The sequence below is a fragment of the Homalodisca vitripennis genome, chromosome 2 (genome assembly GCF_021130785.1).
Source record: "Homalodisca vitripennis isolate AUS2020 chromosome 2, UT_GWSS_2.1, whole genome shotgun sequence".
Classification (NCBI taxonomy): Eukaryota; Metazoa; Arthropoda; class Insecta; order Hemiptera; family Cicadellidae; genus Homalodisca; species Homalodisca vitripennis.
In genome coordinates, this window is record NC_060208.1 from 206,339,547 (window position 1) to 206,352,130 (window position 12,584).

General features: G+C 29.5%; 1 protein-coding gene across 2 annotated transcripts in view; it reads left to right on the forward strand.

The window, feature by feature from the left end:
- The window catches only part of LOC124355319 (potassium/sodium hyperpolarization-activated cyclic nucleotide-gated channel 2), a 108,522-nt gene extending 96,245 nt beyond the window's left edge, over positions 1-12,277 (forward strand). For both annotated transcript variants that reach the window (XM_046806416.1, XM_046806417.1), the window contains one exon: positions 7,161-12,277. In XM_046806416.1, coding sequence (XP_046662372.1) covers positions 7,161-7,470 — 310 coding nt within the window. In that variant the 3' untranslated portion in view covers positions 7,471-12,277. The remainder of the gene's footprint in view (positions 1-7,160) is intronic.
- Positions 12,278-12,584: the final 307 nt, after the last annotated feature.

Below are 12,584 nucleotides of genomic sequence, written 5' to 3' on the forward strand. Positions count from 1 at the left end.
ATTATCATATATGTTATTGTTTGTATTCTGAGTCAGTATACTGAAGGAGTGCTGGAACACTAATGCAAAACACAAAGACAGGAAACAGATTTCTTTACACCATATCTAACATTTCTGGTGACATTAAAAACACTTGTATTTATACACTTTTATTGACTCCTGCTTCTAATCCAGATTTTAATATTTTTAACCAATTTAAAAAAAAACTGTTTTGATCCGAACTGTTTAAAATTGGATGCTGTGAACATTTACCAGGTTATAAGTGAGAAAAGCTATAAACACATTTCAAGAACTGGTATCTACTCCCTTCTTCAGGAGTGAAACACTAAAACATAATATAACTGGGTATTAAAGTTAACAAATAAAGAATCATGACAATGAATGTACCAAATTCGAGTCACATTGTACCAAATGGACGAAACACGTGAGGTTGGTGATCTCTGAGATCGTAGTAATAAATACTCAATACTGCAAAGTTTACTTTAAAACCTACATGCATTTCCATAAATAATATGTTAAAATAAAACTATTAAATGACTTGCCACAGTGCTGCCAAAATAGAGTAATAATTAACTAAAGTTATGTCTGGGGGTGAGCCTTATGGTGCCAATGTTAATTGGAATTTTGCCTACAAATTTAATCAGGTAATAAAACTTTAAAATTATGTCGTTCATGTTGACTCACACACCACGACGTGAGCATTATGGCCCAAAGAAAGAATCCTGAATATTGTTATTATTGGCTTAAGAATACGCTGAGTTTATAAAGCAATGGTTCGTTTTATCGATAGTGTGGGGCAAACCCTCCTTTCTGAATTATTTTAATGAGTTCACTAACTGGTGAAATAACAGTGTAAAAAAGGGGGTTGTTTTTCATTTGCACATTTTTTTTCTTAAAAAAGAAAATTTACATCTTAAACACCTGTATAACTTATAATGATTCTCGAAAAATCGGATTTGAATTTCTGCAGTCTGATAAAGATCAATAGCTAGCTGGTTCATGTCGGAATTTGCTCTGATCAAGTAAGCGTTTTTGGGTCATGAGACAAATTTTTTCTGGGTCATGAGACAAATTATTTGATTACTTACGTTGTTTTTTTCTATATATTGCTATGAGCTAATTATTTTGTTTTAAGATATATGTAGAGATATCATTTAAAAATAAATCAATACCATTGCACTGAGACAACTTTATTAAATGCTATTTTCTGAATATGCAAAGCATAATTTTACTGTCATCTAATTTTTAAATCCCTTTAGAAACATCATTATCAGATGATTACCTACAAATTTAAAAACTACAATTTAGTATTTTCGACACAGTGATCCAGCACTTCTTCAAATACCTCATTTTCAGTCATATTTATTATTTTGTTCTCTTCTAAACCTCTTTGTGGCAGCTCCTTTTTGACTTGTAATTTAAATTATTACGTTTGAAACAGATTACTGTATTAATTTTTATTTTATTTTATTATTTGGTACTATGCAATTGTTACATTTTTCTGTCAAAGACTTACATGGAAGGCCGGCTCTAAGGTGTTTGGTATTAGTTAATAGTTTTTATAACAAAGAAATTTGTTAATTTGGCCTATTTATTTTATATAGGGAATCATTTAAAATTCATTTATATTAAACATTAAACGCTATAAACACGTTTGATAGTGTAAGCTGAATTGCCACTGTAACCAATTACACAGCTACATCCTCAACAATACAGATACAAAACCAGCTTATCTCGGTTCAGTTCCTTTGGTCCTCTATTTGGTTTGGATCACTCAAGTCACTTTAGCTGGTGGCACCGTACATTTTCATATCCTCAGAATGCAATAACACATTTTATTAAAGCTTAAACAAGGCCACACACTTACACTAACAGACTAAGTGTAAAGGGAGAATTGATTTAGCTTTGTTAATCATCACATTATTTAATAAAGTTATTAACACTTCATTCTAAAATAAAACTATTTGAACACAAAGTGTTCGTTATATAAAGCATTTTTATACAAATATTTTAATAGAGGACATGTTTAGTTTTTGCCAAAAAATCTACCTAAGCAAAAATTTTACCTTTGAAGTCCAGTAATTTCTGAGGAAATACGGTGATATGACCACCCCAAGGGGTGAAGTACAGGGTTGCCACTTTGTACTCTGCTACTCACAGCGAGTTTGTCAAAGTGAGTAGTGTTAGTGTTAGGGCGTACTTTCCTATTTTCTAAGTCAACTTGCAGTACCCTTCACCTTCCATTACCTTGTAAGCTAGGGTACTAAACTTTTTATTTTGTTTACGTTTTAAAATTCCAAAATTTAAAACATCCTCAGTTGTGTGTAACCCCTAAAATTTTGAGTCCCAGGTGGCCTAGGTTGCCTGTATGAGCCGGCCCTGCTTGTATATTTTGTAACTTATGGTTTTTATTTGTTCGTTTAATAAAAATCACTATTGTTTTGGAATTTTCATCTTTAGCCATTCCCTTGAATCAATATTGCTACAAGTATTAACTTTACTATTCAAATTCTTTAACTTTGCTTTATGACACATCCTATGAATTCAGATTTATATTCAATCTAAATATTTTTCTGTAAAACACTAAAGTTAAGTAACGTAGTTGAACAAGGTATATTATACAAATCTTGAAATTTCAGCTTTCTATAGAGGGAACTGCCAAAATAAGAAACTATTTCCTTGTTGTTTTAAGTAGTTTTTCTTTTATTTATAATTTAAAACTTTGCAACTTGTATTCTTAATTATTAGTAGTTGACATTTTTTGACTGACTTATAATGAAAAGACATTTTAGTGTTAGGAGGAAACAAAAAGACAGTCAGATGAAGACTTTAGGCTTATTTTAGGACCAAACTAGATTAATATATTTGTATTTAATCTTACCAATTGAATGTTTTCCTGGATTGCTTGTAGATTTTGCTCGTTTCTAAAAATAAGTTTCTTCTAGTTTAAATTACATTTTGTCCCAGTAAATGTAATTTAAATAAATAAAAGTTTTAATTAATTTAATAGCAAAAATTAAGTAAAGTAACCCAACTGTGAAATCAATTAATCAGATTGATCATTTAATAAAACTGCTCAAAAATTTGTGCTCAAACAAAATTTACAAGCCCAGGAAACATATAGTTCTTATTGCCATGAACTGTGTTGAACTATTATATGACCAAAGTATGAAGTGAAGAGATCATTATAAGGAGATAACAATCACAAATGTACGTAAGTGTGCATGGTGCCATTGATGTGTTGCATGGCTTACATTAGGGCTACTATTTGTTAATGTGTCAGCTTATTATATGAATATTTTATTTTATTAATTTAACAGATCTAATATTTTTTATAAGATTCCATGACTTTTCACCATAAGTAAAATGTGTTTGTTGCGATTTTAGTTCTGTCAGTGTTTATTTAGTTAACGTTTTATTCTCTTAAACATTTTATATATACTTTTGAATTTTACGTTGCTCGGACATTAATCCTGTCTGCGATTAAAATAATACAAAAAGATGAAGAAAACTTTTTAACGACAACTTAATAGGTAGTAGTTAACATTAATTTCTGCATACCTGATCCATGAAAACTTGTTTGAATAAATTTTGTATTTTTGCAAACATTTTTTTCTCTAGAAACATTAATTTAAATTTTGTAGAAGAGACTGAGTACTGGTCAAATTTAATAAAATGAAAATGTGCCAATTACAGGAAATCTACTTTAGATGTTTAAATACTGACAGATTTTAAATTATTTCTCAATTAAGAAGGATCTCTAGAATCGCATAAATTTGAAAACAAACATCTGGTATTACATACAAACATAATTGTGAGAAAATAAGAATTGTAAGACCAACTCAGCACTTTTTACTTTTTAAGGCCTACCGACTTTCTCAGTACAGTAGTTTTAGTTAACTAAATTAGATATTTTCAGCTCTTTGTTTGCTTTGTGGACAATTTGGTTTATTTATATAATTTTTTAATATAAGGTATTTATTTGTAGCTTAAATCATTAATTTTCATTTATAATTATGAATAGATTTTATTAACCGAGTGGTACTAATAGTGGCCCACTTAATTATTAATTTGTTACGATATTTTGTTCTGTTATATTATTTTATTTGAGTTGTTTAGTTTACTTATTTATTAGCATTGTTACCATGGCTTTAGCTGAACGTATCATGTTTTGCATGAAACATTGTGATAAGCTTTGTTGAATTTAATAAAAGTTTTGTACATTCCATCTTCATGTTGTATTCTTTTACCCCTTGTGCCTTCATAACCATTTTCTGTTTTCAGTTAATAAGACTTTTATGTCATTGCATATAAATAAATTTGAATTAAAATTCTGGTAACGACCAGAGCTATTGACAGCAGTGATTACTAATCAATTAATTTTTACCGACAATATAAACTTAAAGATCAGGAACGTAATTTTCTACCTGTCTCAGAGAATCAAATTGATACAAACAAGATTACGTTTGCCAACACTTTTTTACGTGTTTTTATCAATTTTTAAATTTTGTCCTTCTGACCTATATAGAGTTTAAGGTATAACATTTTTCAGATCGGAAAATATCATATCACAATTGCTATATTTTTAATATACTCTCAAGATCACTTTAAGTATTATGAGGACAAAATATAAGATTTTTTTAATAATAAAAAATTGGTTTTGTTACAACACAGCCTTGTGGACACTCTTCTCAATTGCCGTGTCTGACCCCTCCCCCCCCCCCACCAAAAAGTAATAACACAGTGTTGTAAGGCAATTTTCAAAAAGTATAATTTGTAGGTAAAATGCAATCCCCTGCAAAACTTTAATTTTTATCTCTATTAATAAATAAAAAAGTATAGAAATTAATATTAAACTATTGAGTATAATATTTTAGTGACACAGTAAATTAATTTTAAAATTATTACGGTGTCATCAAGTATGTTAACATGTAAATTTATACTTTTTATACAATTTACTAGTTTTTTTATTTTTACATGTTTAAAAACTGCAAATGTGTAATATTTATTTTATTCTTTTTATGTGAGTGTGGTTAAAAAATCAAACACAAATTTTCCATACTTTCATTTTGAAATATCAATGCCTATAGACCACAGTGTTTTTAAGTGTTCTATTTTCACTAGAGAGATTGTTTTCAAGCACGTGTTTCCAATTTTTACCTCAGCACATAGTAAAATGTTATTTTTATGTTTTTTCTTCAGATTCTTTGATTTTGCTTGATTTTGATGTTATATTTTTGTAGATGCATGATAATGGCAGAGGAATATTATTTTCCCAGTTCTTCAATAAACAAGTCAATACATGTACATATGTTTATTGACTCGGAAAAACATAAAGTATAAGAATTACAAAATTAATTACCCAATCAATGGATTGTTGTTATAGAAATATATAATACATATTGAGTAATATTATAATATTTCTAAATGGTTAAAACTATCAAAAATGTTTTAATTTCATACGTTTTTAACATTAAAGTACAGAAAATGAAAAATATTCCCAAGCCATTCAACATTTACCTCAATCTGAGCCAGTTTTACAAACAACTAGGTAAGTTTTTTAAATAATTTATTGATATGTTTCGTTAAGTATAAATATCTTAGATTTCGTAAGAAACATATTTTTACCATAAAAATCTAAGCAATGATTAAAAATTATTCTGTATCTTTGTGAACTATTTTATGTATATTTTAATTTCATACTATTTAGCTGTTACAGGGTGTCTTTTATTCGCCACCATTGTGGTCTTGGTGATAATAAATCTGACAGCAAACGTTAAATGACCTACCTTTGATGTAAAATGTGCAACTAAGACAGAATATTTATTCATGTTAAGAATGTTTTTGTTTGTTCAAAGTATCTGAATAGAAAATAATACTCTGTTCAATTAAAGTTTTTTACTTACTTTAAACCTATCAAGTTACTATGTGGTTGCATTTATAAAAATACATGTACACTTTTGAATATACATTTACAAATATTTGAAAAGTAAGGGGAAATTCTCAAATTTAAGATGATGGATTTACAGTTAAGAACATTCAAATGGACATCTAATGAAAAATTGTTATTCTTAGTGTTAAAATCCATAAGCAAACACTTTCAGCTCTTGTATATCCGTTACTAAGGGAAATATCAAAAAGTGCTACAAATAAAAAAGTATTAAAACTGCTATCAAAAATTATTTCTAAACCAGGATCAAAAATAATATAGTACAGAGTGTTCAATTATAACAAATCAAAGTTGACTCCTCTTGTGTTTAAAAATGGCAGCAGTATAAAAGTTTGAAATTAATATTTTTAAATGTCTCTAAAATCAAGGAAAGGTTTCCCATTAAAAATTTGCTGCCAGATTTATAATTTTTGAGATAAAAGTAGTGGCCCGTAAAAAAGACACTGTATATCTAAGTTGTATAATGTGGCTTATGAAAACAATAACTGTCCCAAAAAAGCCTATAAAAATGTATATTTGGTCCAAATACTAATGTTATAAATCTTTCGGTTGTAGTTTGTTGCCCAGCTTGGTGATAGTACACCATTTTGTTACAGTATGGGGGCCATTCATATTTTTTTAATATTTACAGCTCTATTATTTATGTACCTAGAGAAAAGTAAAATGTGTTTAGAATGCATTTAATATTTCTTAAACGTTTTGTGATACCATTTTGTTCCAATATGGCAGTCTTGAATTCTCAAATCCGTTATTTGATCCTAGAGAAAAGTTGTTTTTTTACAAATTAGTTGGAATTCTATATTTCTAAATTAAACTATATTAATAATTCAGCTGTCACACAATTTACCAACTGAGCTAGAAGATATTTTATCACTACCACTGCAGTCTAATTTAGTTTACTCTGGTTGGTCAACCAGACTGTTTTGTGTACCATTGCTTATTGATCCCATTAAAGATTAAAGTTATATAACCAGCTTAAACTAAAAGTACCTGATAGAATCAATAATAGTTTCTTAGAAATAAAATACAAGTACACCAAATTTATGTTTGGACTGTGTAGAAACTATTGTAATCATCTCAGTTGCAGGATTATATCCTGTTATACGAATAACAAATACGCTCAATGTTATAATGTTTGTAAAACAACAAAAAATTAACACACTGGTATTTGAATGTGAATAATAATAAAACTTTTATTATTTATTTCCAGACTGAACAAAATTGGGAAGAATCCCAATCTTGTTTCACACCACGAAGAAGAAGAGGAAGAAGAAATGGGGAGTGAAAGTAAAACAATAAACGCGGTTGTGAATGCTCTGTCGGAGCAGGCGGACCATGCAAACACATCTGTCGAGTCAGTGGGGAACCGGTCCCTGATCAGTGAACTGGGGCGCAGTCTACACATTCTGACGGCCAGTTTACCACGGCCCAAATCGGAAAGCAACTTTGCCAATGTTCAAGATCTCCAGATGAACCAACGTCCAAGTTTTCACAAATCAGACACCAACACGTTTCAATGACGACGATGCTCACTGGATTAGTCGAGTTCGCACTCGCAACGACACGAAGCTATCTGTTCATTCTCACTCCAACACGTGTTCACCATCACATCATGTTTCCTACTTCTAGAGCTATTTTGTACTATTTTCTTACAATTTCAGCCTCCTGACTTGATTACGCCTGTGAAACATTACACGTTTTTGTCATAGCTTAATTATATTTCAATTAAGAAAAGAGTCCCGTAACCAGATTTAGTGTTAATATATAATTATAGTATGTGCTGTTCATAAAACTTGTCCATAAAAATAAATAAAGCACAAAGATACAAAAAATGTAATTACCAATCGTATATTATTAGTTAACTTAGAAAATATTGTTACAGTTCCGATTCCAAAACTGAATGCTAGAAATGATGTGTTATTTAGTGCAGTTGATAGTATTGACAGGCAGAACAATGATCTGACTGGTGGTTCAATGAACCGCCAACCGTTTCAGTACGCCAGACCTGATTTGGAGGGCTTGTCTACCAATGGACACCTCGGTGGCTTAGTGTTACTAAACTCCTTCCATAACTCATTGCAGAATATGAAAAATTTTAAGTAATCCTGGGGTAATGGATGCAAAGTACCCCCTTATATAATTTGAAGAAATAATCTAAACAGACTTCTTCGTGAAGTTGCCTAAGATAGTGCAGCTTTAATTTTTATGTCTTTAAAATAACCAACTTAAAATAAGAGATGTTTTATGGTCATGTCAATTAAAATCAAGTTAAAAAAATTTTACATAGTATGCTGTAAAATGACTTAATGTCCATTATAGTTTTTTGTTCTAGTTTCTTTTTATTAGTCTGCCACTTTTGAACTGAAGGAAAAAAATGTGAAGTTCAGTTGTGACAAGGAGAACCTCCTCCCAAAAAAAAATAAAATCCGTAACTTTTTTGTAATATTCATTTAGCAACAATCCGACTTGTTTGAAGTACAGCAATTAAATGTTTTACTTTGAATTAAGTCTATTGAGTTTATAAAAGTTTGATTTATTCAAATGTATTCCACATACCCCCCTCCCCCGGTGTGTTGTGTTCTTCAATCAGATTCATATTCCCCTCCCCCCCAAAGTCATGTTTGCACCTCTGGTGATATTGGTGACAAGAAACTTGGAATAAGCAACAGCCTTTAGTTTGTCAGTTAGTGACGAAATTATGAACAAAGACTTAAATTAACTTTCCTGCTGCAAACCTTTTTACCATTTTCATGACGTAAACCAATGGTTATTGATGAAATTCAGATTAAATTTATGCTTGACGGTCACTCTCATTACATATATTAAAATTACCTGTTAGTATCAAAATGGCACTGGTTAATTGTTTTTAAATCTTGCTAACATGCAATTATGAGTGCCGATGTTTGGAGATAACATTATTAGTTATTATTAGTGTAAATTACTATAAATGTCATGAGGAACCAATTTTGCAAATCGTTTACTAGTACATTTGGAATTTAATTAGTATAGTCTACTCAACATAGAAACAGACATGTTTAGAAATTTAGTGGCAAAAAAATAACTATATAATGGGAAATGAGCAGTGTGGCAGTTAACTTCAAACAATAAGTCTTTAGCATCATATTGCACTAGGTAACATGATCGGATTTTAATTAGCCAAATTAAAAGTTATATATTTTCAGTCGCAAAAACATAATAGTTTTGTGTAACAAAGAAATTTCAATACAATGTTTTAGAACAGTTAAATTATTACTTCAAGGAATTCTTTAGTGTGCAAATTTACTCCTATGAGCAAAAGATTTAACAACTGATTCACAAATCAAGCATTTTAGTACACTAGCTTTGAGCCAATCTAACTCACTCACAGTCCTGTGTGATCGACAACTACCATATTAGGGTAACATAGATAGTTAACTTATAAGACTTCATTTCTCATTGAAACTTGTATCTTGTTGCCTTTCATAATAGAAAACAACTTGCAATTTAACTAGATAGACAATTAACAAAAACCATAACAGAAGGAAATATATATTTTTTTATCAGTGGATATTGAAAATGAACATTCTTAACAATATTTAATACGCTGAAAATGTTTTATTCGCTACTTAAAATATTATTTTATCCAAAATATTTGATACGTTGATGTTAGGTGTAACTTAAATTAGTGAAAATGGACCAAAATGCAGGTACTTCATAAGTATTCTGGTCTTTTATCTATTCTATTTTTTTTTCATCATAAAATAAAATATCACAGCTTTTGAGAAAAATTCAAGAAATAATAAAAACAGATACCCAAATAAACGAAAAGAACTAATGCAGTCTGAGTGATTATTATTTCAGTTATAATCTCCAATAGTTTGAATCCCAGTATGGGCATGACAGTTTTATATCTGAACTAATAACTACCGCAAACTTGATCGGATAATTAATTATTCTAGGCTAGAGTTTTTGATTGAGAATCCATAAAAGCAATCAGTATATAAGGCATAAAATGTTCTTTATACTGTTTCTACATTTTATCATCGTCTTTATTACACAAAGCATATATTAAAAATTAAATTTTGTTACGAAAAGATCGTTCAACAGTTTTAGTTATCTGTAATTATAACTTAGCACCTTTAATAAAATTATGGTAAATATAATGAATTAGTCTGAATCAATTTAGTACTGATACAAGCAAATGGCAAAACATGCAATGCTATTAAAAACTGTTCATTTAATTAGCTTTATTTATTTATGACTGTCCATTTGTCAATAATTTTTTAATATTTAATCCTGTCTAGTTTTGTTGCAGTAATTTTTGTTGTTACCCTATAATTACCACAGTGTGGGTCAATTCTAAAGTGTGTTTTTAAATTTGTTTTTACTCATTATTAAGTGATGCTATGGATGACTTTGGTAAGTTTAACAAGTTCCAGTCAGTAAACAGTGTATAGAAGAATAAGTACAATGTACAGAAATAATCAAAAATAACCGATTTAGATCAAAATACCTAGTTCTTGTTTTATCATTGACGAGTGTTCCAAAATTGTACATATTTTGCTAATACATACAATCCAGTTAGGAGGCTGCTATGGATAACTTTAATTTTTAATAAAATTTTGTATAAAAAATAAATTTTAAAACAAGAAAAAAATTAGGATGTGCTGGTGAGCCGTGTTGCCTTCCCCTTGTTTGCGTTATTGTTTCTGTTGTATTGCTACTCGTTGTCTCACTTCTTGTTGATTTTAGCAAATGTTTAATTTTAAGAACTTTTGTAATAGTTGATACTTGTAAATGTGTAGATTGCAACTTTTATATTTTGTATTGTACTTCCAATGCTGCAGCAGAAGGGCTACTACATGAAACTCTGTTTCGTGTACTTAGCTTTAACTACGGGGAAACCCCCAGATAACTGTTCACTGTACGGCTCGTATACATAATTATTTTCACCCGTTACTCTATGTTTTGTCCCTGACTTAATGTTTGACTATTTGTGTTTCATTACAAGTGTGCCCATCCAAAACATAATGACTTTTAAATTTGCAATTAAAAAATTGTCGTTTAAAAAAAGTAACGTTCTTTGACCAATCAGTGCCTTTCGCTGTACTAATTCTTGTGCTAAACGTTTTACCTTAAGTCAGATTGAATTTTAACGTTTTATTAATTGAAGTGTAATTCCAATAATAAAATATTTTCTATTCTAAAATAAGTAATGTAAAAATATCTTATCATTGTTTCCTTTTCATTAATGTTCACTGGAAGAATATGTAGTTTGAAACAAAAACGTCACGGTTTAAATTATTCCCTTGTTTCAAATTGACTCCAGTGATTTTGTTCTGAACCGAGAAAACTTGTATACATGAACGTGTAAATAACCAAACGAGCACATGTGAGCCGTGCAGGACCGAACACAAAGTCTCTAGTGATAAAGTGCCACGTTGTTGTACAGCCATTGAGTGTTAAAGACGAGCGTAGAGTAGACTCCATTCTGAAAACAGTCTTACAGGGTTACCGTGTACAGATATGCAATAAGTTATTTTTACGTGCAAGCTATAAGCATTTATTTATTTATAATTACAAGCTAAATAAGTTAGCAGCTTGAAACTTGTTCTGCAGCATACTTCCACTGCAAAATTTCACCATAACTATATTCTATGAAAATATTTGGGTGATAGAGATCAGTTTTTCGTTAATGTTGGCAAAAATGCTAGGATAAAAATTGTTACTTTATATTTAAAACTGTATAAAATTGAAAATGTAAAGTAATTGTAAAGTCAAACTGTTTAAAAAAGCTCATATGCCTAGTTGCTTATTAGATGGTATCTTCTTTTACTGGTATGTTGAATTGTTCTTTTGTACTGTAATATCAATAAGCTATTAACAGTTTTCAAATGTTTGAATTCAATACCCTTAGGGGAATCTATAGCATTTAATGTTTATTCACATTAGCAAAAGAGCAGTCATCTAGTTTATATAAAATGTTCATATTTCTGTTTTCTTTACATGAATTCTTTAGAAATTAAAAGAGCAACTTTATTTAGGCTTCAAGGCGTGTTCCCAAAAGAATCATCTGATTTCATACTTTTTTTTACTATTAACTAAGAATTTTAGTTTCTTTTTCACATATAAAACTAAACCTTAATGTTGATAAAATGTTCAAAATAGAGAGCCTAACGTAATGTTGGATATTTGACATGGCTAAATTGTAAAATTGGCAAGAAATTTAAGCATTTCTAGTGTGTTTTAGTTGTCTAATTCTGTTGTTCATCCAGAGATATCAGAAGGAGAGCACATAAACAGTGTTGCAAATATATATATATATAGAAATATAAATATATATATATATATATATATATATATATATATATATATATATATATATATATATATATATATAGGAAATATAAATATATATATATATATATAAGAAAAATTTAACATACAGTGAAGTCACAATGCTAATTTACGACAGAAATTTGTTAACATCTTGGAAATGCTTTTAACTCCCCCCCCCCCCCACCCCTCTTCTCAAAATACTATTATTTTCAAACACTCCATTTTATTTACCAAGCCACTATGAGTTGAGTGGCAAAAAAATCAGATGATTGCTTTTGTAACACAATGTTTCCCAGCCTTGGCCAATTCTATAAAA